At 37.9% G+C, this 24,072-nt stretch overlaps 1 protein-coding gene and 1 long non-coding RNA gene across 11 annotated transcripts in view; one reads left to right on the forward strand and one right to left on the reverse strand.

The window, feature by feature from the left end:
- Positions 1-24,072, forward strand: part of LOC138753865 (gephyrin) — a 549,882-nt gene that overhangs the window by 341,868 nt on the left and 183,942 nt on the right. For 5 of the 9 annotated variants that reach the window (XM_069917389.1, XM_069917386.1, XM_069917388.1 and 2 more), the window contains exons 5-8: positions 1,651-1,745; positions 11,098-11,164; positions 12,663-12,935; positions 14,890-15,024. In XM_069917389.1, the coding sequence (XP_069773490.1) occupies positions 1,651-1,745; positions 11,098-11,164; positions 12,663-12,935; positions 14,890-15,024 (570 nt within the window). Of the gene's footprint in view, positions 1-1,650; positions 1,746-11,097; positions 11,165-12,662; positions 12,936-13,035; positions 13,192-14,889; positions 15,025-24,072 lie in introns of all 9 variants that reach the window. The other 4 variants (XM_069917383.1, XM_069917381.1, XM_069917382.1 and 1 more) reach the window with 1 other exon arrangement.
- LOC138753867 (uncharacterized) lies at positions 1,593-22,995 on the reverse strand. 2 transcript variants are annotated; one of them, XR_011351470.1, is made up of 4 exons: positions 22,954-22,995; positions 16,470-16,721; positions 15,378-15,481; positions 1,593-1,782 (listed from the first exon to the last, which is right to left on the reverse strand). It is a non-coding gene; the product is annotated as an uncharacterized lncRNA (long non-coding RNA). The 2 variants fall into 2 exon arrangements; XR_011351471.1 differs by lacking the exon at positions 1,593-1,782 and adding an exon at positions 14,856-15,035.

Here is a 24,072-nt window from a genome sequence, read left to right on the forward strand (position 1 = left end):
TTATATAATGTCTTCACAGCATAGGGACGAGGCATTCAACAGAGTTGATCCACGGCATTGTTCATGCTCCTTGTGAACTTCCATCTAAGCTTTTTTAAATTTCATGATTCTTCCTCCAACTTACTCAGTCATGTCGTTTGTTTTTTTCCCCCCTTTAAGTGCACCTATTCATCTCAGACATTCTACGTTGCAATGAATTTTACAATCACACCAACAGGAGAAAAAGTTTAAAAAGAATTCCATGATCAATTCAAAACGTTAATTCATTTTAATGTTCATTTTGTATTAATAGTCAACAGTCTTGGCACCTCCACAATGGAAACAAGGGTTTGCCTAGATTTCAGGGTTAATGTGAATTACGAAGGAGAGCAGTTCCTTTGCAAAATATCTCTGCTCCAAATTTAGTCTTGAGAGTTCCAATTGAAGCTGCATATCTACTTTTGAATTTATGCATTTTGAAAAACTATTCTTTTGTAAAATAATTAATTGCTACCACCACCAAATAATTCAGTGTCCCCATTTCTGCAGCTATTCCTATATCTGCATCAAATGGCTGAAAACTTTTTCCCTCCAGTATTGTGATTCATTTTTGTGTGTGGATGAATGGATTGCTTTGACTTCACCAAAGTGATGGATGTGACTGACTCCTTTCAAGGCAGACAGTGATAACACCCTTGGTTTCAGCACCGTAAGGCACAGAATATCATTCCGTCTCAACCCAGATATCAGAACTTGTGGCATATATTATGCCAGCCACAGGTGTCACCCGCAGGCATGTAAATATTATATGCCTGATTTTGCACCAACTTTTCTGAACTTTGTGGCAGAGTTGCATCAGTTTAGATTTTAACCCAGCATTTTGTATTCATCTCGTCACAGTGTAACCTATTACACCAACTTGATCTTAATACTCTTGTCCTTTCATACTTTTTGTGTTTTGCACTAAATCAGAAAATGCTGGAAACACTCAGACACAAGTCTATATGGGCTTTTTATCTCTGCATGTGATTTTATTTGCACATCTTGCTGATGCTATACATCTGCCATGATTTGCATCTTCAGCGAGAACAGACAAATTTGATACAAGTTTGTGCCTTTAGTCAAATCAACTGAATATAAGAAAAATATAATTAAAAAAATAAACTGGGAGTTGGGTTGAATATTGGACAATTAAATACCAAATTTAGATGATTTTTTTTGTAGGATAATATAGTTTTTAATTTGCAGATGACCAAAGCGGAGATAGATAGAAAGGAGGCTCCAATGATGTCTTGGCAGTGCTGATGAATTTATCGATTTGCACTCTTTTGGGCTTGCTGTTTTATCCTTGTTTCTTTTTAAATTCTTCTCACTGACATCATCTTCCTGCTTTGATTTGTCTGTTCTCTCCACAGATGCACCAATGACTTGCTGACTGTTTCCACTCTTTTCTGTTTTTGTTTCAGATCTTCTGCAATGCAGTATTTTGTCTTTTTCCAGATAAGCAATCTTTTCACTATGTACACAAAATAAGATTTGCTGTACACAAAGAGAAATCAAATTGGTTGATGTCAGGTGGTGCGAGGGGAAAGCAATTCTTTACAATCAAGAACTTAATTTGATACCAATTTTTAATATTTAATTATCTTTTTGTATTCACTCTAATTTTAGGCTACGAAAGAGGTGATAGAAAGAGAGGCTCCTGGGATGGCCTTGGCTATGCTGATGGGCTCCTTGAATGTCACTCCTCTCGGGATGTTGTCTCGGTAAGGTCGCACACTTCATACTTCTGACCATAAATCTCTGCAAACATTTCATACAAATGTGAGTAAAGACAGAGTATCATGCAGCAGGTTGTGAACTTAATATTTTGAATCTATTGTCAACTTTGTGTTTATCCAGAATAGCAACATAATAAAACACATGTATTAAAGGCAAGAATGGAGAATGCTATTCTTTGTTATGGAATTTGTAGTTAGTCTTTGTACCGTTTCCAAATAAAGCATGTGAAAAGGCTGTCCTTACCTTTGGTAAACTTAACTGGGCAATCCTATTGGAATTTTTTTTTTGAAATATTGATATCCCAAGTTTTTGACGTAATATTAAGCACTGATAACAAAGTAACTAACCCAGATGACTTCACTTTGTATTTCCTTTTTTTTTTAAACCTTTGGTTAACATCATTAAGAAGTGGTCAGAGAACCATCCGCCTGACTTTGAAGGTGGCAGCTTGAGGCGAGTGAGGAAGCTTAAAGTTTAAGCTTCTTTCCTTTTACTGAGCACATAACTACCACAGTTAAGGCTGTTCTCTTCATGCGATTAACATCCAGATGTCAAGACCATTGATCTAGGGTTTAGATGCAACTATGAGAGTTGCAAAATTTAATTTCAAATAGTTAAATAAACATAAATTTTTTTAAAAAGTCAATTTCTGTTATACTAACTCGGAAGCCACTGGATTGCTGATCAAAAACTAACTTGACTCATTGTGGTCTTCAGGGAGGGGATTTGGCATTTTACCCCATTTGGACTATATGAGACTCCACTGATGTACATGGTGTTTTCTTGGTTCAGAGATAATTAGGTATGGTTGCATTTGCTGGAATACCCACATCTCAAAGTTCATGTGTATTGTCAGAGTACATACATAACATCACGTACAGCCTGACAATCTTTTTCTAAGGGCCAGGCAGAATTTCTAATTATCGTGATTGCAACCTATGCTCAAAAAGAAAGAAATGTATACAAAATAAAGACATATAAACAAAGGAAGCAATATAAATGACTGACTGCAAATGCCGAAATAATTATTCAGTAACATATAATGTGTACAGTAAGAGTCCTTAAGTGTGTCTGATGGAGTCTGTTCAGGAGTCTGATGGAAGGGTAGCAGCTAATCTTGAAACTGGAAGGACAAGTCTTGTGGTACCTATACCTCTTTACTGATGACAGCAGCAAGAACAGAGCACATGCTGGGTGGTGTGGTTCCTTGATGATTGCTGCTGCTCTCCATCGACAGTATTCCAATGTTCCAGCATTATCGATGGCAGGGAGCATTTTCTCTGATATAGACTGAGTAATGTCCATTGACTTTTATAGGGCTTTCCAGTCAGAGGTTTTGGTGCCCCCATATCAGGCCATGATACAGCCAGTCAGCACACTTTCCACGACACATTTGTATAAGTTTGCCAGGATTTCCGATGTCATTACCATACCTCCACACACTCCTGAGGAAGTAGAAGTGCTGATATATTTTCGTCACCATGCCAGTAGTGTATTGGGTCCAGGAAAAATCATCCGAGATGGTGACTCCCAGGAATTTAAATGTGCTCACCCTCTTCACCTCTAATCCCCCAATGATCATTGGACCGTACACCTCCAATTTTCCTTTCATAAAGTCTACAATTAAATTGTTTATCTTGATGATATTAAGTGAAAGGGTGTTGTTAATACATCATTCAGTCAAGTTTTCCGTCTCACTCCAGTGTGCTGATTCATCATCCCCTTTTTATACAGCCGACCACAGCAGTATTATTAGCAAATTATGTGTGTGGAGTTGTTGTACCGAGCCACGCAGTTGTAGGTGGAGAGCAAGCAGAGCAGAGGGCGAAGTAGGTAACCTTATGGTACTCCAGTGTTGATGTAGATTGTGGAGGAGGGGAAATCCAAGATCCAATTACACTGTGGCCCAGATCTTGGAGTTTGCTGAGTAGAGAGGATGATGGTGTTGAATGCTGATCTATAGTCAATAAAGGGCATCCTGATGTATGCATCTCTGCTCTCTTGGTATTCCAGAGTTTTGTGTTGAGCCAGTGAGATGGCATCTGCTGTAGACCTTTTGCTGCGGTAGGCAAATTTTAATGGATTCATTTCATCGCTCAGACAGGTTTCAACACTAGCCTCTCAAAACACTTCATCATTATGGATGTGAGTGCCACTGGTTGATAGTCAATTAGGCAGGTTACCATACTCTTCTTGGGCACCAGGACAATTTTTTTTGGAAAATTTTATTTATCATTTGTATCAATGCAATAATTCAGTTATATAGCAATTGTCAAAAGTCATACACAAAGCAATTTTTCTCCCCAACCCCCCCCCCAAGAAAGAAGAAAGAAAAAGAAAATGCACCTACTTCTACATATATAATATTATTAGTATAAATACTATTCATTGATTATTTTTATAGCTTTGATTGAGAGGGGTGGCTAAAGTGGAGAAGGTGGATGGAATTTTATTCATAAAATCCATATATGGTTTCCAAATTTTCAACTTGATTTCTTAAACAATATGTATTTTTTTCTAAAGGTATACAATTTTGCATTTCATTAATACATTTCTTTTCAATCACTATTGCCATACTTAAAATTTTTTCTTGATATTTATCAAATTTCAGTTTTATATCTTTTTCATATATATTCTCAAGTAAAAAATATTCTTGGAACTTTTGTATCTTTATTTTCATAATTTGTCCTAGTAATGCACTCAAGTCATTCCAAAACCTTTCCACTTTTGCACAGGACCTCACCAAAAGTAGAAAAGTCCTTGTTTCCTTAGTACATTGAAAACACTTATCCAAATAATTAGAATTAAGACCATTTAATTTATGTGGAGTATAGTGTAATTGATTAAGAAAATTACATTGAACTATTTGATATCTAGCATTAACTGTATTCGTAACACACTCTTAACACAATTTTGACCATATTTCCCCTTGAATTTGGATATTTAAATCTCTATCCCATCATAATTTTGAATTTGTATAAATCTCTTTTCCTTGTAGTTTCTTGTAATTTCATATACATATTAGTAATAAATTTCTTAACCATAAGGGTATCTGTTATTATACCTTCAAAATGACTTTGTTCTGGGAGTCACAAATCTGTTCCTAATTTCTTTTTAAATATGATTTTAATTGGTGATATGCAGAAATTGTATTATTGTGTATCTTTTAATTGCTCAAAAGATACAAAGAATGATCCTAAGAAACAATCTTTTATCCTCTGTAAACCTCTACCAACTATCAAATAAAGAACTATTCAAACTAAAAGGAAGAAGTTAATTTTGTTTTTACAAGATTTTTGGTAATTGATCATTTTTAATTCCTCTCTCCATATGATTTCCATTCCATATTTTGAGTGTATGTTTTAAAATTGATATCTCCATATTTTCTTTAAACAGTTCACTATTCCATTTATACAAAATTTGTTCTGGGGTAGTTTCTCCAATTTTATACATTTCAATCTGAACCCAAGCTGTTTTTCACCTACTTGATAATAGGAGGACAAAAATTTCAATTCAGCTGCATTATAATAATTTTTAAAGTTTGGTAACCTTAGTCCGCCCTGATCAAATTTCCACGTTAATTTTTCAAGGCCAACTCTTGATATTTTACCTTTCCAAATGAATTTTCGTATAATTTTATTCAAACCCTGAAAAAATAATTCTGGTATATGAATGGGTAACAATTGAAATATATATTGTATTCTTGGAAATTTTTTTATCTTAATACAGTTCACCCATCCTATTAACGTTATTGGTAAATCTTTCCATCTTCTCAAATCTTCTTCTATCTTTTACAATAATGGTAAATAATTTGACTTAAACAAATTATTTATATTTCTATTAATTTTTATTCCTAGATATTTAATTGCATAATTTTGCCACTTAAATTTTGTCAATTTTAACATAACATAACATAACATAACAATTACAGCACGGAAACAGGCCATTAGGCCCTTCTAGTCTGCACCGAACCAAACACCCCTTTCTAGTCCCACCTCCCTGCACAATGCCCATAACCCTCCATCTTCTTCTCATCCATATACCCGTCCAACCTTTTCTTAAATAATACAATTGACTCCGCCGCCACTATTTCTCCCGGAAGCTCATTCCACACGGCTACCACTCTCTGAGTAAAGAAGTTCCCCCTCATGTTACCTCTAAACCTCTGCCCCTTAATTCTTAACTCATGTCCTCTTGTTTTAATCTTTCCTCCTCTTAACGGAAATAGTCTATCCACATCCACTCTGTCTATCCCTTTCATAATCTTAAATACTTCTATCAAATCCCCTCTCAACCTTCTACGCTCCAAAGAATAAAGACCTAATCTGTCCCATCTCTCCCTATTCTCTAGATGCTTAAACCCAGGTAACATTCTGGTAAACCTTCTCTGCACTCTCTCCACTCTGTTTATATCCTTCCTATAATTAGGCGACCAGAACTGCACACAGAACTCCAAATTAGGCCGCACCAACGTCTTATACAATGTCAACATCACCTCCCAACTCCTATATTCCATGCAATGATTGATAAAGGCATTGTGAATAATCCATATCTACCATAGGCATCACCTCACTTTTATCAACATTAACTTTATAACCTGATTCTAATCCATATTCTTTTAATCTCATATTTAATCTCATAACGATATTTCTGGTCTTGTTAAATATACTTTAACATCATCTGCAAACAAACTAATTTTATGTTCTTTATTACCTATCTCAAATCCTTTGATTTCTTTATCAATTCTAATTATTTATGCTAATGACTCTATTGCTAATGCAAATAAAAAGGGTGACAATGGGCAACCTTGTCTAGAAGACCATTCTAACAAAACATTTTGATATGTGTCTATTCATAATCACTATTGCTTTTGGCTGATCATACAAAAAGCTTTTATCCAATTTATAAAAGTATTTTAAATCCCAAAAGCATTGTGGTTTAAACAAAAAAATCCCATTCCAATCTATAAAATGCTTTCTTTGCATCCAACACAACTGCTACCGCTGGAATCTTTCTATTTTGTGCTATATTTATCAAACTTAAAAATTTAACTATATTATCCGCCGCTCTTCTATTTTTAATAAAACCAGTTTGATCCATATTTATTAATTTTCGCAAAAATTCAACTAACTGAGCTAATTATTTTGATACAATTTTATAATCTGTATTCAATATTGATATAAGTCTATATGAAGAAGATTGTAAATAATCTTTTCCTTTCTTCAGAATTACTGTTATTAATGCTGTTTTAAAAGATTCTGGTAGGTTGGTGGAAAACCATCTTCACCTGGTGCTTTATTATTCTGTAATGACATCAGGGACTCATAAACTTCTATTTCTGAAAAAATATTAGATAATCTTAACTTTTCATCATCATTTAACACAGGTAATTTAACTTGTCTCAAATACTTTTATTTTATTATCATCTTTCAAAGATTCTGAATGATAGTTGAGCATAAAATTCCTTAAAATTATCATTTATCTCCTGTGATTTATAAGTAACCTGATTAGTAGTTTTCTTAGTAGCAGTTATTATTCTAGAAACTTGTTCTATCTTTATTTGCCATGCTAATAATTTATGAGCCCTTTAACCTAATTCATAATATTTTTGTCATGATCTTATTATATCCTTATCCATTCTATAAGTTTGTATTACATTAAATCTTAATTTTTTTATTCTAACAATAGTCTTTTTATCTCTCATGAAATCACAAAATTATTTTTTCTTCAGTGATGTTGTATTTAACCCCCATCTATAACCTATCTTTTGTTCTTCCAACAAAATTGACAAAATTAAAGGTGAATAATTCTGTAGAAATTAAAAACATACCTACTCTTGAATATGTTTTATATCGAAAAAAGTAAAAAGAATAATCTCTTTCATTTGGGTGAATTCTTCTCCAAATATCCACTAAATCCATATCTTTAATTAAATCTATTGCTATTTTAGCGACTTTATTTTCCATCATTTTATCTCCTGACCTATCCAATTTAGGGTCTAAAGTAAAATTAAAATCGCCCCCAATATAATTTTTCCCTTGGCATTTGATAATTGCATGAAAATATCTTGTCTAAATTTACCATCATCTACATTAGGTGCATATACATTCATTAAGGTCCATTGTTCCTAATAAATCTGACAATTTACCATAATGTATCTTCCTGCTACATCTACAATTGTATCTAGAATTTTCACTGGTAATTTTTTATTTATTGCTTTATCTCTGGCTTTTGAATTAAATGATGATTCTATTACAGTTCGTACTCAATCTCTTTTTAATTTTTCATATTCTTTTTCTGTCAAATGTGTTTCTTGTAAAAAAAGCCATATCTATTTTAGTCTTTTTCATATATACTAATAATTTTCTCCACTTTATTTGATTTTGTATCCCATTAATGTTAATACTAATAAAATTCAATTTTTCAGCCATCACATATTTTACTAAATCTACTAACCATCCATTCTTCCACTCCCATCCCTTACGTTTAAAACACTAATATATTTCATAATATATTTGTTATATTTAGGTGTATTAAAAAAGTAATAAAAATAGAAAAAGATAGAACCTCCCCCCCCCCCCACCACCAAAGGCGTACATTATTAATAATACCTCCTTGAAACCCTGATCTATAGGAGTTGCGGTCGAAACTACACCAGCACTCATGACTCCATAGAAGTTAGGCCTGCACTCCCAACTAACTCTCTCGAAATACTGTACTGTCTCTTGTTGCATTACAATCTCTGCCAATTACAAATGTTTTCTTACTTATAGATCTTTCAGGTTAAGAACTTACCTCCCTAAAATTCTCTATCTCTCTCTCTCTCTCTCTCTCTCTCTCTCTCTCTCTCTCTCTCTCTCAAAAAAAACTGTTTTAAATACATTTACTCTTTCCTCACTATATTATCAGCTGTAATCCTTCTGTATTATCTCTCACTTCGACCATCACTCTCGTCTTGCCTCTCTTTCTCAGGCAATGAATCTGCAAACACCTTTGCCTCACTGAGTTCTATAAAAAAGTCTATTTTTCCCTTCTGGAACAAAAACTTTCAATATTGCTGGGAAACCTTAAAACAAAAGCATAACTTTTTTTCCATAACAATTATTTAACACATTGAATTCTTTTTTTTAAAACAAATCAAAACTTATATCAAGGTAAAATAAGATCTTATTTCCATTATAAATTAATGGTGATTCCTTTTCTTTTGCTTGCTTCATCGCCATTTCCAGGATTTTTTCTCTCACTTCATAACAAAGTAACTTGACCAGTATCGGACATGGCTTTTGATCTGGATGCAGTTTCGGTCGTAACACTCTATGAGCTTCTTTGAATTTCAATGTCTTGAAATTCGGTTTCCCCCAAAGATTGCAGAATCCTCCGTTGCAAAAACCTCTTTGTGCCTTCTTTAAACCAAACAATTTTTTTATATTATTTCTTCTAATGAAATTTTCTAAAATGTCAATTTTTTTGAGTTAGTTTATCTTTCGTTGAATTTTTTCATCAGCTCTTTAACATTTTGAATTCCAAATTTGTTGCCTTTAATTTTTCTTCCACAACTTCAATTTTTTTTATCCAACTGCAGCATCATTTTTTCCACCTTCCTTGTAAAGTTCTTATTCTCAACTATACTCTCATTACACTTTTTAACTTCCATTGTCAATTTCTCCAAAGATTGTTGAAAAGTATCAATATATTTCTTCATTTCAGCTATAGATAGATAAGTCTCTTTCATTTTCTCCCGTTTTTTTAGCCGAAACTCTTTGTTCTAAGTACATTTCTTGTTCTTCCTGATCGTTGGAGCTGGAGACTTCTTGGGTTTTTTTTCAAATTGCCTCTTTTTTTTGTGCTCTGTGCATGCGTGACTCCTCGTGCACATGTGCAGAGTCACTTCCTCTCCTGTGCCAGGTGGCCATTGTCAAGCGAGACTCTGTGCAGCGATGTTCAAGGTTTCTCCAGCTCCAGACTTGTCTCCTCGGGCTCTTACCTTCTGGACAGCTCCAGGATCCTTCTTCAAGGTCATCCTCTCTTCTTTATCAGTCTCTTTTTCTTGTTCAATTTCTTGTGAAGTAACGGCAGTTTTATCTTACTTTGGTGACACCTTGTTTACCATGTCTTCCAACAGCTTTTCCTTTTTTTCCCAACCACTTCAACCTTTTATAACTTTTTTTGAACTTTTTTGGAGAGAGAAGGGATTCAAAGATTAACCCCATGTCATCATGTGGCACGCCCATGGGCACCAGGACAATTGAAGCCTGTCTGAAACAAGTGGGTGCCGAGCTCTGCCGGAGTAAGGTGTTGAAGGTATTCGTGAATACACTAGCCAGTTGGTTGGTCCAGATTTTCAGTACTCGGCCAGGTACTCTGTCCGGACAGGATGCTTAAAATAATAAAGTTTTTTGTTTTTCTTTTCTAGTAACAATACTACAAAAATAAATTATTTGTTCTTATCACCTTCCTGTTTATAGGATCCTGACGTTTGCACATTGTCTATCTGCATTGCACGAGTTCCTTCGCTAAATAGAACACGGAACATGATAGCACAGTACAGGCCATTCATCCCGTGATCTTGTGCGGACTGATGCAAACCTTCTCCACATCAATCTCCCCTTCCCTAACTCAAACCCATAGGCATCGTTTATCTTGCATCCATGTATGTATCCAAGAGTCTTTTGTTGACACTATGAAAAACATTCTTTGACAGAAAATGTCACTACACAAGTCTTTTGATATGTAAGAACTCCAATAATCTGTTTTCCGCCTATTTGAAAATCCTGGTGGTTAGGCATCTGGCTGACTGAAGAATGTCTTTTTCACTCTTAGGACCCTGTTCTTGTACTAAACTCACCACAGCTTTGTTTCAGTGCTTCTTTTAATGTCATTGGGTGCCCATTCCCACACTCCATTTCAACTCACTCCACCTCCAATCCCATGTTTGTTTCATCTCATATGACTATGTTTTCATGTTTCTTTTAAATCCACTGGGTTTTCTTTCCTGCCCTTGTTTTGAACTTGCCTTGTTCACTAAAAATCTTGTTATTCAAAATCTTTGAAAAGATGAATAAAAAAGTCAGCTATTAACAGAAGTAACATCCCATAGTCTTGAAAATCTACCATATTCATACCATGAATCAAAGGCTCTAGATTTTCTGAGGCTTACTGAATTAATTAAACAACAATATACATTTCCACGATTATTTTAGCTCAAAGAACATAACATTTTGCAAACAAGTGATAAAGAAGCTCTAATTCATTTTTGTGTCTGGGTTGCAGATAATAACACTTTTTGGTGCTTCTGAGATGCTCATCTCCTTATTGTGATTACATTTTTGTTGTCAGGCCCGTATGTGGAATAAGAGGGAAAACTCTGATTATTAATCTGCCTGGCAGCAAGAAAGGTTCACAGGTAGGAGAGACCTTTTTTGTCATTGTTACTGCATTGAGGAATATGACTCTGAGTTTATAGTACACTTGCATTATGATAGACAGGTACATGGTGGGCTAAAGACTCTTTTCTATGTGGCATGATTCTGTGCCTCTATTGTGAGCATAGTTAATGTAAAAGTTAATTCACTCGTTCTGTCTTCTTTTCTGACTCTCTCACTTCCTTTTCCTTCCCTTCCCATCCCTTGTAAAATGCATTATATTTGTTTCTCCCGGCTGTGTGAGCACATAAATTAGCCATTTGATATCATGCCTATTTTGCTTTTTCAAGGTAAGTTTCAAAACTATCTTTTTCATGAATCAGGTTGTTCAGAACAGAAAAGGCTTATTTAGGAAAGCATGAGTAATTTTTAGAGGTTCTGCAGAATACAGTGGGTAATTCAACACAAATAAATTCCTTCAAAGGACTTCAAAGGTGAAATTTTGAGAGTACAGAGCTTGTATATTCCTGTCAGGATTAAAGGCAAAGATAACAGGCATAGGGAACTTTAGTTTTTGAGGAACAATGGGGATCTGGTTCGGAAGTAGAGAGAGGTGTATAGCAACACAGAGCAAATGAGATACTTGAGGAGTATTAAAATAAAACAGAAAAATCTCAAGAAAGATATCAGGAAGGCTAAAAGCAGACATGAGATTGCCTTGGCAAAGAATGTGAAGGAAAATCCTAAGATATATTAAGAGCAAAATGATAGTAAGGGACAAAATTGTTTCCCTTGAAGATCAGAGTGGTCGTCTATGTATGGAGCCAGAAATGATGGGAAAGATCTTTAAAAAAAATCATATTAGTATTTACTCAATAAACAGGCATAGAGTCTAGGGAAATAAGAAAACAAGCAGTGGGGTCATGGACCCTATACAGATTAAAGAGGAGGTGCTTGCTGTCTGAAAGCAAATAAATCCCCAGGGCCTGACAAGATATTCCGTTGGAAATGTTCAGCAGGTTATGACTTTATTCCCTGGAGCATAGAAGAATGAGGGGAGATTTGATAGAGGTATTTAAAATTATGAGATGGCTAGACAGTAAATATAGGTAGGCTTTTTCCATTGACGGTACAAATCAGAGGACATAGGTTAAGGGTGAAAGAGTGAAGGTTTAGGGGGAATGTTAGGGGGAGCTTCTTCACCCAGAGAGTGGCGGGAGTGTGGAATGAGCTGCCAGCTGAAGTGCCCTGTTTCTGTGCTCTAATGTTCTATGGTTCTAAATTCAATTTGGCCACCAAGAATGAGGAGAAAATCCATGAAATAATATGTTCTTGGAGCAAATGTGACAGATATTTTTTGTGTTTGATTAGTTGATTGATCCTTGCCAGGTTTATGAGGGCATCCTTTATCATGTATCATGAATGGTTTATTTTGTATTTAATACTTTATTGAATTGGGTTGACATATCTGCATTAAGCATTATCTGACAACAATATATTTCTTGAATGTTTATAATATGACTTTTAAATTGCACCCAGGAATGCTTCCAGTTTATATTACCTGCCTTACCTCATGCAATCGACTTGTTGCGAGATGCAGTTGTGAAAGTGAAAGAAGTCCACGATGAGCTAGAGGACCTTCCATCACCCCCACCGCCTTTGTCTCCTCCTCCCACCACCAGTCCACACAAACAGACAGAAGACAAAGGTGTTCAGTGCGAAGATGAGGAGGAAGAGAAGAAAGACAGTGGAGTGGCTTCAACTGAAGAGAGTTCGTCCTCACACATCACCGCAGCAGCCATAGCAGCCAAGGTAAGAATCTTTGCACAGAATCAGGGTATTCATACATGTAGAATCAAACCTACCTATTTCATTGTTACCCATCAAATCATTTTTGCTTGTTTTTCTCCAGTTGCCTGTGTTTTCCTGTCATAATGCTGATAGTTGTGTTGTACATCAGAACTTCCAACTTGTACACAGTCCCGCTCCTGTCATGGCTAAAGGTGGTAAACCTGTCCCTGGTTTCATTGGTCATCACTCTCATACTGCCATCAGTGCAGGAGAGCCGGTAAGAGACAGCAAAATAAACACCTGGCACAATGTTGTCCTTCGTGAGGAATTGAACCACTTGCACTGATTTTATTGCTTCAATTAGATTTCAGCCATTTAGATGATCCTTTTCGACATGCTCATCCTGTTGAATTCTCACCAAATTATGTATCTTCATATTTGTGATTTTATTTATTGTTCTCATCGACTCCATGTAACTCATCATGTTCTCATCGACTCCATGTTCTCATCGAATCCATGTAACTCATTCACTCATCATTTCTTTCATTTGTCATGGAATACTAGATACAAAATGTCCTTGTACTTTTTTACTGTTTGATTAAATGACTAAATACTTTCCCTTTAGAACAGTTTGTGAGGTTAAATACTGAGGATAAGCCTTCTTAAATTAGAATTAGGTGGATGATTGCAAAGCTGTAGCCTTCAGAGGATTTCAGTAGTACCTTTTGATGTTACTGACAGATCCTGGGTATTATAAAGTTTGTTTGTAGATTTAAGATGATATTAGTTTGGAATTATAATTCTCAGGATATATCTGAAAATAATTGTAAACCCATTACATTATGTATTTATAGGATTTTAGGTACAAACGTGATGTTGCTGTGTACCATAGCAAGTGATAAGGTCTTAAGTTGTATTTCAGTTTTGTTTTAAATTTGCCTTTTGGGATTCCCAGTCCTTTTTTCTAAAATGTCTGTTAGCTTGACTTCAAAAGCTACAATCTAACCGTGGAAGAGGCTGAAGGGAGCAGGTTCTTCAAAAAGGGCTTAATTAATCAGCAGGTTAAAGAAACATGAACAGAATAATGAAAAAAAGCCATTAAATGTTATTTTGAAGCAGATACAGCCTTAACCAGAGAAACTGAATTGAGCCAAATCAATTGTAGATTTTGAATATTTCTATCATTCCTGCATTGACTTTTGTCACATTTATAAATTTTTCAGACTCTCATTGAATACCCAGCTTGAGAAGTTTGTTAAAAGAATCCAGTTTGCACCACATTTTTTTTATTTACCTTTATAATTTCTATGAAATATTTTTAATCAGTAGATCCAAATGCCCACACTCCAAAACCAAAACTAACATTGGGAGACCATACTTTGCAGAAGAGATCGCTGCTGCCATATTAGTGCAAGTGATCAATTTCCATTAATAATTATAAATGAAATGTTTGGTACGATTTATAATATTTAATTAATATGATTCATGATGAATGCATTCTTTGAAATGATTGTTGTTTGTTCATGTTACTGTTGCAGTAAATGTTGGTAACACGTATGAAGTTTGTTTTTTTGAAACTAAGAAATATCCTAGTCTGCAAACTGGTGTTACAGGTTATCAGCATTTTTCTTAATTTTGTTGATTTATAATTTCATATTTGTAACATGATGAATACTTAAAAATCACTGTATTGACATTTAGTGGCTAAAATTGGTTTTTATCTTTGTAAGTTAAGAAATGACATACAGCACAAATGTAACCACATTTTTTGGAAGAATAGAGAATATAAAGTTAGAGACGTTTTAGCTTTAGATGTCAGTTTGTCTTCATGACTTTTTGTGAAAGTGAGGTGAAATGGCACAAGGTTCAGAACCAAATTTAAAAATTAACAATTTTCATGTGGACAAATTTAAGGCTGACAAACAGGAAAGAAATACTTGTCATTTATTATCTTCAGCATTTGTTATATTTTCAGATCCCAGATTCGATTATTTCTCGTGGTGTCCAAGTGCTTCCACGAGACAATGCTTCGCTGAGCACAACGCCATCTGAATCACCACGAGCTCAAGCAACATCGCGACTTTCCACAGCTTCTTGCCCCACACCAAAAGTAAGTTGTTACTGGAAACACCCAATAGAAATCTTGAATTTGGTGAGGAGATTGATGAGTAATCATCTGCTTCTCGAGTAAAACAGTGGTGAGGATAACCTCAAAAGCAGGGATATAATACTATGGAACTGCATTGAAACTTGCACTTTAAAAATTACAAGGTATCATTATTCCAAATTTAACAACTGATAGGATACAGAAATACATCTATATTTTTTAATAAGGTAAAACTTGAATTGTTTGTGTCTGTTAGTAAATGTTGATAAGTCACAAGCAAAAGACTCTGACAATGACAGTCCTATTGCTTTTTAAATCATAAAGCATAGATTTAGATTATTTTTGATATTACTCACTTCCATATTTGTTTAAGGAGATCAATGGCTTTGGATTCCAAATTTAGAACAAATGTTTTGCGATGGGTGGAGGTTGTTTTCTTCCATTTTCTCAGGTGCCAGACCTATTTGATTTAATTGTTGAATTCAAAGAAATAAAGTGACAGCAGAACTCCAAAACTTCAGATGCTTAAGCTTCATTTAAAAAACATACTGACGAATTGTGACACAGGACCTCTCAGAATTCATGGGCGCATGTTTTGGAATTATTGATGAGGGGCTATGAGAAAATTTGACCTTGCCAGGATAATCTTGCTGGAAAAATGGCCACAAACCAATTTGGTCTGGTGTGCAATTAATATTCTTACAGTTTCTGTGTTCTCTCAAACTCATTTATTGCTTTACTTCAAAAGGATGCAAACTCTTAACAGTCCAAAATGATTTTGCCATGCAGTTTTGGTGCTCACTAAACAGTCACAAAGGTCTTTGGTACAATTGAGTCACATGAGGGCTTCAGATGCTGGAGTCTGAAGCAAAAAATAAGCTGCCAGTGGAACTCAGTGGACCAGAGAGTATTTGTGGGGCCCAGGAAGGGTGTAGGAGTTGACAGCATTTCTCCTCAAGACCCTGCATCAGGACTGCAGGTCGGGAGGGAAGATGGCTAATATAAAGAGGAGAGAGGGAGGAGTGAGACAGTTGGTAGACTGAGCAAGATGGCGATGGAGCCACATGCGAGGGAAGGAGGAGTTGTGTCGTTGGGAAACAGGAGGCAGTTGAGTGATTAGTGGAAGGTGCAAACCAACAAAAGCAGAAAAAAGAAAGACAGAGGGGACTGGAAGCAAGGATGAATCTTTCAGGAAACATCATCAATTTCTCTCTCCTCACCCCCCCCCCCCCTTCCAGATGCTCCTTGATTCACTGAGTTCCCCCAGTAATTTGCTTTTTTTCAATTTGGACTGAGCATGTAGATGGTATATCCATTCCCGTTCAAGAGTTAGGGCATTCCTTTGCTTTCTTTGGTACCTTTCACTCATGAAATGGAAAGAAATGAAACAATCTAATCTTGATTTCTTCACCTGAATTGCATTAAAAAATTTGTATCATATGTTTTACCTTGAATATCAATAAGTTGTCTCGGGTGTTTGGATTATTGATTTGTCTTTTGGTTATCAAATTCTTGCACAAATGTTCTCTTCCTTCAATGGCCCCAAATTCTAAAATCGTACCATTGCAGACCCCGGACTAATACTGAGGTGGGGAGGGATTTCTCCAAAATCTTGATGCATCATTACAATTGGTCACTTTTTCTCTTTTACATCAGGGTGCTTTACTGGAAGAAGTCCAGAGTTCTTTCAGAGTTCATGCCTTGTAAAAAGAACCATGTTGATTATCTTAATTTCATTCTTGTAGTTGGCCAAGGAAATCATTAGAAATTGACTCACTAGGTTTAATTAACGCCATCCAGTATCTACCGCTGATTAAATGTTCGCTGTATGGATTCAAACCTGTGCAGAGATATGCAGAACGAGGCCTGCTGTTGGCTCATGGAGACATTTTCTGCTTATTCTATCAAAATTCTGTTCATTTTACAAATTGATAACTTCATTGTTTTAATTTGAATGCATTGACTTTCAATTTGCAGTAATCTGAGTAACATGCTCTTGTTTTTAAATTTTATATCAAGTATTGTCTCGTTCAGCTGGATGGCTCATTTTTGAACTGTAATCATTTGTATTTTTAGATGCATGTTTGAGCAGATGAAAAACACTGAGAATAACCTAACCTTTCAGGAGTTTAACAGTCAATTAAATACGTCATACTTTATCAAATTACAAATAGATTCTGCTGTGTGTCAACCAACGAAATAAGCATGAAATATGGTCACCTGCAAAAGAAATGTGAACTCTTGTGCATGATGCAATATGACTACGGGGTGAAGGATATAACTCAATTGCTTATAATCAAAAGTGAAGTAAATGAAGGCTCTGATCTTATTTGCAGCCATTCACAGGTTACTATTTCAAACTATCCCTTCAGTCACATCTTTATGCAAGGAGCAAGAATATGACTGCAGAAATTGACTCGTTTATTGTAACTCTTTATATTCCAATTCCACAAATAAAGGACAGCTGCTGGTACCAACTTCGTTGATACAGATTTGTCAATCCTTGCAAGTGGCTCAGGAAAAATGCCTCGAGCTTCTCCTGTTTCTGTCAAGACATCTTCACATGCACGGGGTTTCATAGAATTAGCAGAACTAACTGCTCTCCAATGAACGAATTGGAACAGGTGATATCAGCAAATTCCAAAGACTGCGCCATTGTTTCCAAACAATGTTGAATTGGGTTGTTTTTAAGAGGACTTTGAAGATTCATTGTTGGCAGTAGGTTACTTACTTCACCGTATAAAAAGCCATGGTGACATGTGCAATCATTCTTTTTTTGCAACTAAAGTAGCTGATGCCAAGACCTAAAGCAGAGATTTTGTATGAATTGGTCAAGCATGCTAATCATTGTATGCTTTGTTGGGGTAATTTCTTGGAGAAATTAGTAATATTATTAGATTGTCAAACTCATTTACAGAATTGGTTCTGAATTCATGCAGTGGATTTTATAACGCTGAATGTAGTTTTGCGATCTAGGCAAGGAAGTGAAATAATTCGAAATTGTGAGACACATATCGTAAGCTGTGCACCATTTCACCTTCAGTTTAACCCTTAGATCCTGTTTAGTTGTTACCTCTTCAGTTTAAGGCTGTTTGAGCTCTAAAGGATTGGACAAGGCTACTCAATGATATGTGAATTTTAACTAGTCAGAGGGCATCCTTTAACAAGCTTGGCCATTTCACCATTATTGCCCAACATTGTGAGTCCAGCCAGGTCACTTACTTAGGCCTCAACTTCAGTGTCTGGGTTTATGCGACAATGATATTACAATATTTCCAAACTTTTGTTGTGACCAGAAGGGCTTAAGAGAGTGAAGTAGAAGGGAGAATAAAAGATGAGTTAGAGGAAGCGACCATTGACAAAAGAAGAGTGGGTGAGCACAAGAAGAAGTGGACCACATGTGTGTGTGAGAGAGAGAGAGAGAGAGAGATACCCTAACCGCAGAAGTATTGATTAAATTTCCACAATGTGCTGAGACAGGAAAAGAGGTGGTGAATGTAAAAGGACAGATAGATATTCATAGTTGCAATTGGTGCAAGAAAAGAAAGTGGTTTGAGTAGAGCAAAAGTAGTAGATCTTTTGGTGGTCCCAGAGTAGTTTATGGTCAGGGTAGTATGGAGAGGTTCAGAAGTCTGATAGCTGTCAGATTAAAATCTATTCTTGAACCGAGAGGTGCTGATCTTCGGACTTCTGTACCTTCTGCCTGAAGGTAGCAGTGAGAAGAGGTTGTGATCAGAGTGATGGGGATCCTTGAAGATGTTGGCTGCCTTCTCAACAGGTGTCCATGTTGAACTTCTAGGCACTCAAGTTTCCAATCCATGATGCAACCAGTCAGTGCCCCTGTCGAGGTTTGATAGAGTATTTAACGACATGCTAACTCTCCTCAGAAAGTAGAGATGTTGGTGTTTCTTCACAGTTGCCTTGATGTGCTGGCTCCAGGAGAGGTCCTCCCAATGTGGACGCCAAGGAACTAAATCTCTTCACCACTATTCCATCAATGCAGACAGGTGCCTCACCTTCTGAAAATCAACAATCAGCTCCTTGGACTTGGCGACATTGAGAGCAAGATTGTTGTTCTGGCACCACCTAACTAGATTCTCCATCTTGTATTCTGACTCATCACTTCCAGTTCTTTGGCTTGGCTTCGCGGACGAAGATTTATGGAGGGGGTAAAAAGTCCACGTCAGCTGCAGGCTCGTTTGTGGCTGACCAGTCCGATGCGGGACAGGCAGACACGATTGCAGCGGTTGCAAGGGAAAATTGGTTGGTTGGGGTTGGGTGTTGGGTTTTTCCTCCTTTGCCTTTTGTCAGTGAGGTGGGCTCTGCGGTCTTCTTCAAAGGAGGCTGCTGCCCGCCAAACTGTGAGGCGCCAAGATGCACGGTTTGAGGCGTTATCAGCCCACTGGCGGTGGTCAATGTGGCAGGCACCAAGAGATTTCTTTAGGCAGTCCTTGTACCTTTTCTTTGGTGCACCTCTGTCACGGTGGCCAGTGGAGAGCTCGCCATATAATACGATCTTGGGAAGGCGATGGTCCTCCATTCTGGAGACGTGACCCATCCAGCGCAGCTGGATCTTCAGCAGCGTGGACTCGATGCTGTCGACCTTGGCCAACAACTGTGGTGCTGTCAGCGAATTTGTAGATTGTGTTGGAGGCAAACCTGGCCATGCAGTCATGGGTGTACAGGGAAAAGAGCAGGACATGAAGAATGTAGTCAGGCAGGCCAGTTTCCATGTCACATATCCTGTTACTGATGCATTTTCCTCTTGCAGATATCCACCCCTTTCTCTTGCAAGACATGATAAACAAAAGTATTAGCAACTAACTGGAGGCATACTTATATGTGCTTTTCTCCTTCGGAGTTCATGGTGCATCCATCCTTGCTGGGCTGTGGCCAATGACAGGACTGAGAGCTTTTCCACATCCCTAATTTTCCTTCTTGCATCCTGCCTGTACTCAGTCTCACTTAATTCTAATCTTCAAGGAGCAGATAATGAAAAATCATCCTCTTAACTGCTACTCCTTCCATACAGAGCTCACCTTGAACCTTATCCCCTTCTTCATTTGAAATTCTACTGAACTAGTCAGAGAGTGAAGGTAGAGGATTAACATCATGGACGCAAAGCTACATTCCAGTCAGTACCACCCTTGTAGCCACCAGCTAAGGTACAAAGGAGGTGTCTCATGTCAAGAAAAAATAAAGGCCAGGGTTACTCTTGAAGCCGAGGCAGAGAATAAGTCCAGCTCAGCAGCCGACTCTGATGAGGATTAGGCCACTCAGTTGAGGACTTGAATGAGATAAGCTGCAAAATGACATGATGTGGTTTGCATGGAGGTTAGTGCATTCGTTATTACAGAACCAACAACCTGGGTTCGAATCCGCCACCTACTGCAAAGAGCCTGTACATTCTCCCGTAACCCTGCAGGTGTCCGGGTGTTCTGGTTTCCTTCCATGTTCCAAAGACGTGTGGGGTTATCAGGTCATTTTGTCACATGGGTGTTTTTTGGCAGGGCAGACTTGTGGCCCAGTCGAGTCTGATACCTTGCTGCATCTCCAAAATTAACCATGTTTGGGGGATTAAAATTTCAGGAAGCAAGGAGTTGGGGGGTGGAGGGGGGGGGGCGTCAGTCATCAACTTGGTGAAGGGCAATATGCATCCTGATTAGTGTGGAAGTGATGGCTAACACCGCAATGCTTGTGGTAGCCGCCCTTAAAGGGCCTTTTTCACACAGAGAGTGGTGAGACGATGGGAAAAAAAACTGTCAGCTGAAGTGGTGAATGTGGCTTGATTTTGACATTGAAGAATTTGGACAGGTACATGAATGAGGTATTGAGGGTATGGTCCGGGTGCAGGCCAATAGGACTAGGCAGGGTAATAGTTCAGCACAGACTAGATGGGTGAAAGGGCCTGTTCCTGTGCAGTAGAGCTGTATGAAAGTCAGCAGGTCTCTGGGAGTGTCTGCACAATCAAGCATACTTCTTCTTTGGCTTGGCTTCGCGGACGAAGTTTATGGAGGGGTATGTCCACGTCTGCTGCAGGCTCGTTGGTGACTGACAAGTCCGATGCGGGACAGGCAGGCACGGTTGTAGTGGTTGCAAGGGAAAATTGGTGGGTTGGGGTTGGGTGTTGGGTTTTTCCTCCTTTGTCTTTTGTCAGTGAGGTGGGCTCTGCGGTCTTCTTCAACTGAGAGCAGCTATGTCGATGTCAAGTCTGAGGAGTTCATATGCGATGAGGGCAGACCGACGTTCGGGTCAGTGGCTGTCAGCCTTGACTAGCATGGTTCTGATGTTCCAGCATGCTAGCTTGAGTTTGTGTGCATCTTTTGAGGGGGAGGATGTGGACCTGTCCTCGGGCCTGCGCAAAGGTGCTTTTAGGTGGAGTGCAGTGTGCGCAGTACTGGCCCCACCCTTTACACCCATGGTTCGTGTGCTGTGGCCAAGCAAGCTGGGACGTGGCAGCGAGGTCCATGGGTCGTAGGTTTTATATCGGTGTGACCTTCTCCTATGCAGGTTGCTTGACCGGGCTGAAGAGGCCTGCCTCCCCTTTCTAATAACAATGGGACAAAGCTACTATCCAAAACAAGGCATACTTAAAACAGCATCTAAGGAATAATCCATTGACATGTGTTTAGATTATTGCATGATTTTATTTAGAATTTTAGGTTGGGGTTTTTATGTTTATTTTTATGTTTACATCTTTCAATGTCTGCCAACTGGACACTTTATAGGGGAGAGTAATATGTGGTAAATTTGGATTGTGATCAATTGTTTAAAGGCACCCAAGCTAGAAAGTGGCTTTGGCTTCCCGTCCACTATCATCAACTCAGTGTTCACCTGCATAACCTCCATTTCCCACGCACCTATCCTACCCCCTTTACCCCCAGTCGCAACAATTACAGGATTCCCCTTGTCCTTACCTACAACCCCACCAGCCTCCTTCCACTACCTACTGCATTTTCCCAACATCAGACACCACTTCCCCTCTTCGCCTTGCATAGGGACTGATCCCTCCGAGATTCCCTTGTCCCCATTTATTCCTTCCTACCAATCGCCCGCCTCTTGAGACCTAACCCTGTCACCACAGGAAATATTGCACTTGCACCCACACCTTCTCCCTCATCACAATTCAAGGGTCAAAACAGCCCTTCCAAGTGAAGCAACACTTCACTTGTGAATCTGGAGGGGTCAACTACATCGTAGAGACTGGACACAGGCTGGAAGATTGCTTCATTGAACACATTCGCTCTCTCTGCTGTAGTCAAAAGAATTTCCCAGTGGCAACCTATTTCATTTCCTCACCCCATTCCCACACCAACATATCTGTGCACGGTCTTGTGCACGGCCAGACTGAGTCCACCCACAAACTGAGGAAACAATTCCTCATATTCATTTTGTGCACACTACAACCAGATGGCATTTACATTGACTTCTTCTATTTCCATTAGCACCCCAACCCCTTTGGCCTTTTTCTTTCCCTATCTTAATGTCTCCTTTACTCCAGCTCCCCACCCCTGGACTCTCTCTCTTTCCCCATCTCTCTTTCTCCTTTCCTCCAACCTCGCTCACCTATCCATGTTACTTTTGCTTGGTTGTTGGCCTGTGCTCCTCCCCTTGCCCCTTCTTCCCTCCTCCCCTTACCTTTTTATTCAGGCACTTGCCTGTGTTTTGCTCAAACATTGGATATATATTTTTGCCTCTTATGGAGGCTGTGGGACCTGCTGAGTTTCTCCAGCACTTTTGTGACTTAATGGAGATTACATTCCCTTTTCTTCACCAGAGCTTCCTTTAAATGAATGCATGATCTCGCCCTTCACAGTGTTAAATAATGCAACACTGATATCATGGTTCCGCAAAAGAACCACAAGCAATATATCTGTATTATACAAGTCTGATCTATCCATGTTCTCATGCAACCTGACTCTCCTTGCTTACCTTGTGTGTGTAAGAGCTGTTCACTGAAATCTTGAGCTATGTCATCAAAGGACATTGTTTGGTCATCATCCATTATTTGCTTTTCATGGTGAAACAAATGCAGTGATTGACCAGCACCAGCAGGGTACAGAGACAATGCTTATCAGAACCATATTCCATTTGTAAATGAGAACAACAAAGGTGAGGAGAGCCAGCCTTGGATAATTAAGGCATTAATTTAAAAGCTCAAGCATACAGCGTTGCTAAAGTAGCTGGAAAATGGAGGATTGGTAAAACCTTTAAAAGCAGCACATAATAACAAAACCAGCAGGAAAGAAGGGAAAGTTGATGAAAATAAACCAGCACAATGTATGACAACAGATAGTAAAAGTTTTTATTCATTACATAAACAGAATAGGGCAGCTAAAGTGAACATAGGTTCTTTGAAGATGAGAAGCGGGGGATTATTATCAGGACATGAAAAATTGGCTGGGGCCTTGAAAGACTATTTTATGTTGGTCTTCATGGCAGACAACACATGTAAAATGCCAAAGAATAATGTTGAGGATAGAATGGGAACCTTGGTAATAATTACTATCACTGTAGCAAGTGCTGAGCAAACTAGTGGATCTGGAAGTCTCCGGTCCTGATCGAATGCATCCCAGGGGTTTGAAAAAAGAATGGAGGAAGTTGTAGTAGATGAAATTGTGGTAATTTATCGAAGTTCTCTGAACTCTGGTCAGGTTCTGGTGAATTATAAGATAGTGAATGTCACACTAATGTTTAAACTGTGATGTAGGCAGGTAACTGTAAGGCAGTAAGCGTGAAGCCGTAATTAATGAAGAAAATAGCCAGACTTCCGGATGGAAATTCTCCCCTCAGGAAGATGCCGTATGGATTCAGGAAGGGCAGGACATGTTTGAAAAATTTACTGCAGTTCTTTGAGGATGTCATGGATCGTGGACACAAGGCTTTCAATAAGGTGCTGCATAAAATACTTAACCATAAGATAAGGATGCATGGAGTTGGTGGAAATGTATTAATATGGATAGAAAATTGTCATCTTGCAGTGTAGCAAAGAGAAGGCAGAGAGTGGGACAAATAGGTGTTTCTCTGGTTGACAAACAGTGGGGAGCGGTG

The sequence above is a fragment of the Narcine bancroftii genome, chromosome 2, assembly GCF_036971445.1.
Source record: "Narcine bancroftii isolate sNarBan1 chromosome 2, sNarBan1.hap1, whole genome shotgun sequence".
In the NCBI taxonomy this organism is placed as follows: Eukaryota; Metazoa; Chordata; class Chondrichthyes; order Torpediniformes; family Narcinidae; genus Narcine; species Narcine bancroftii.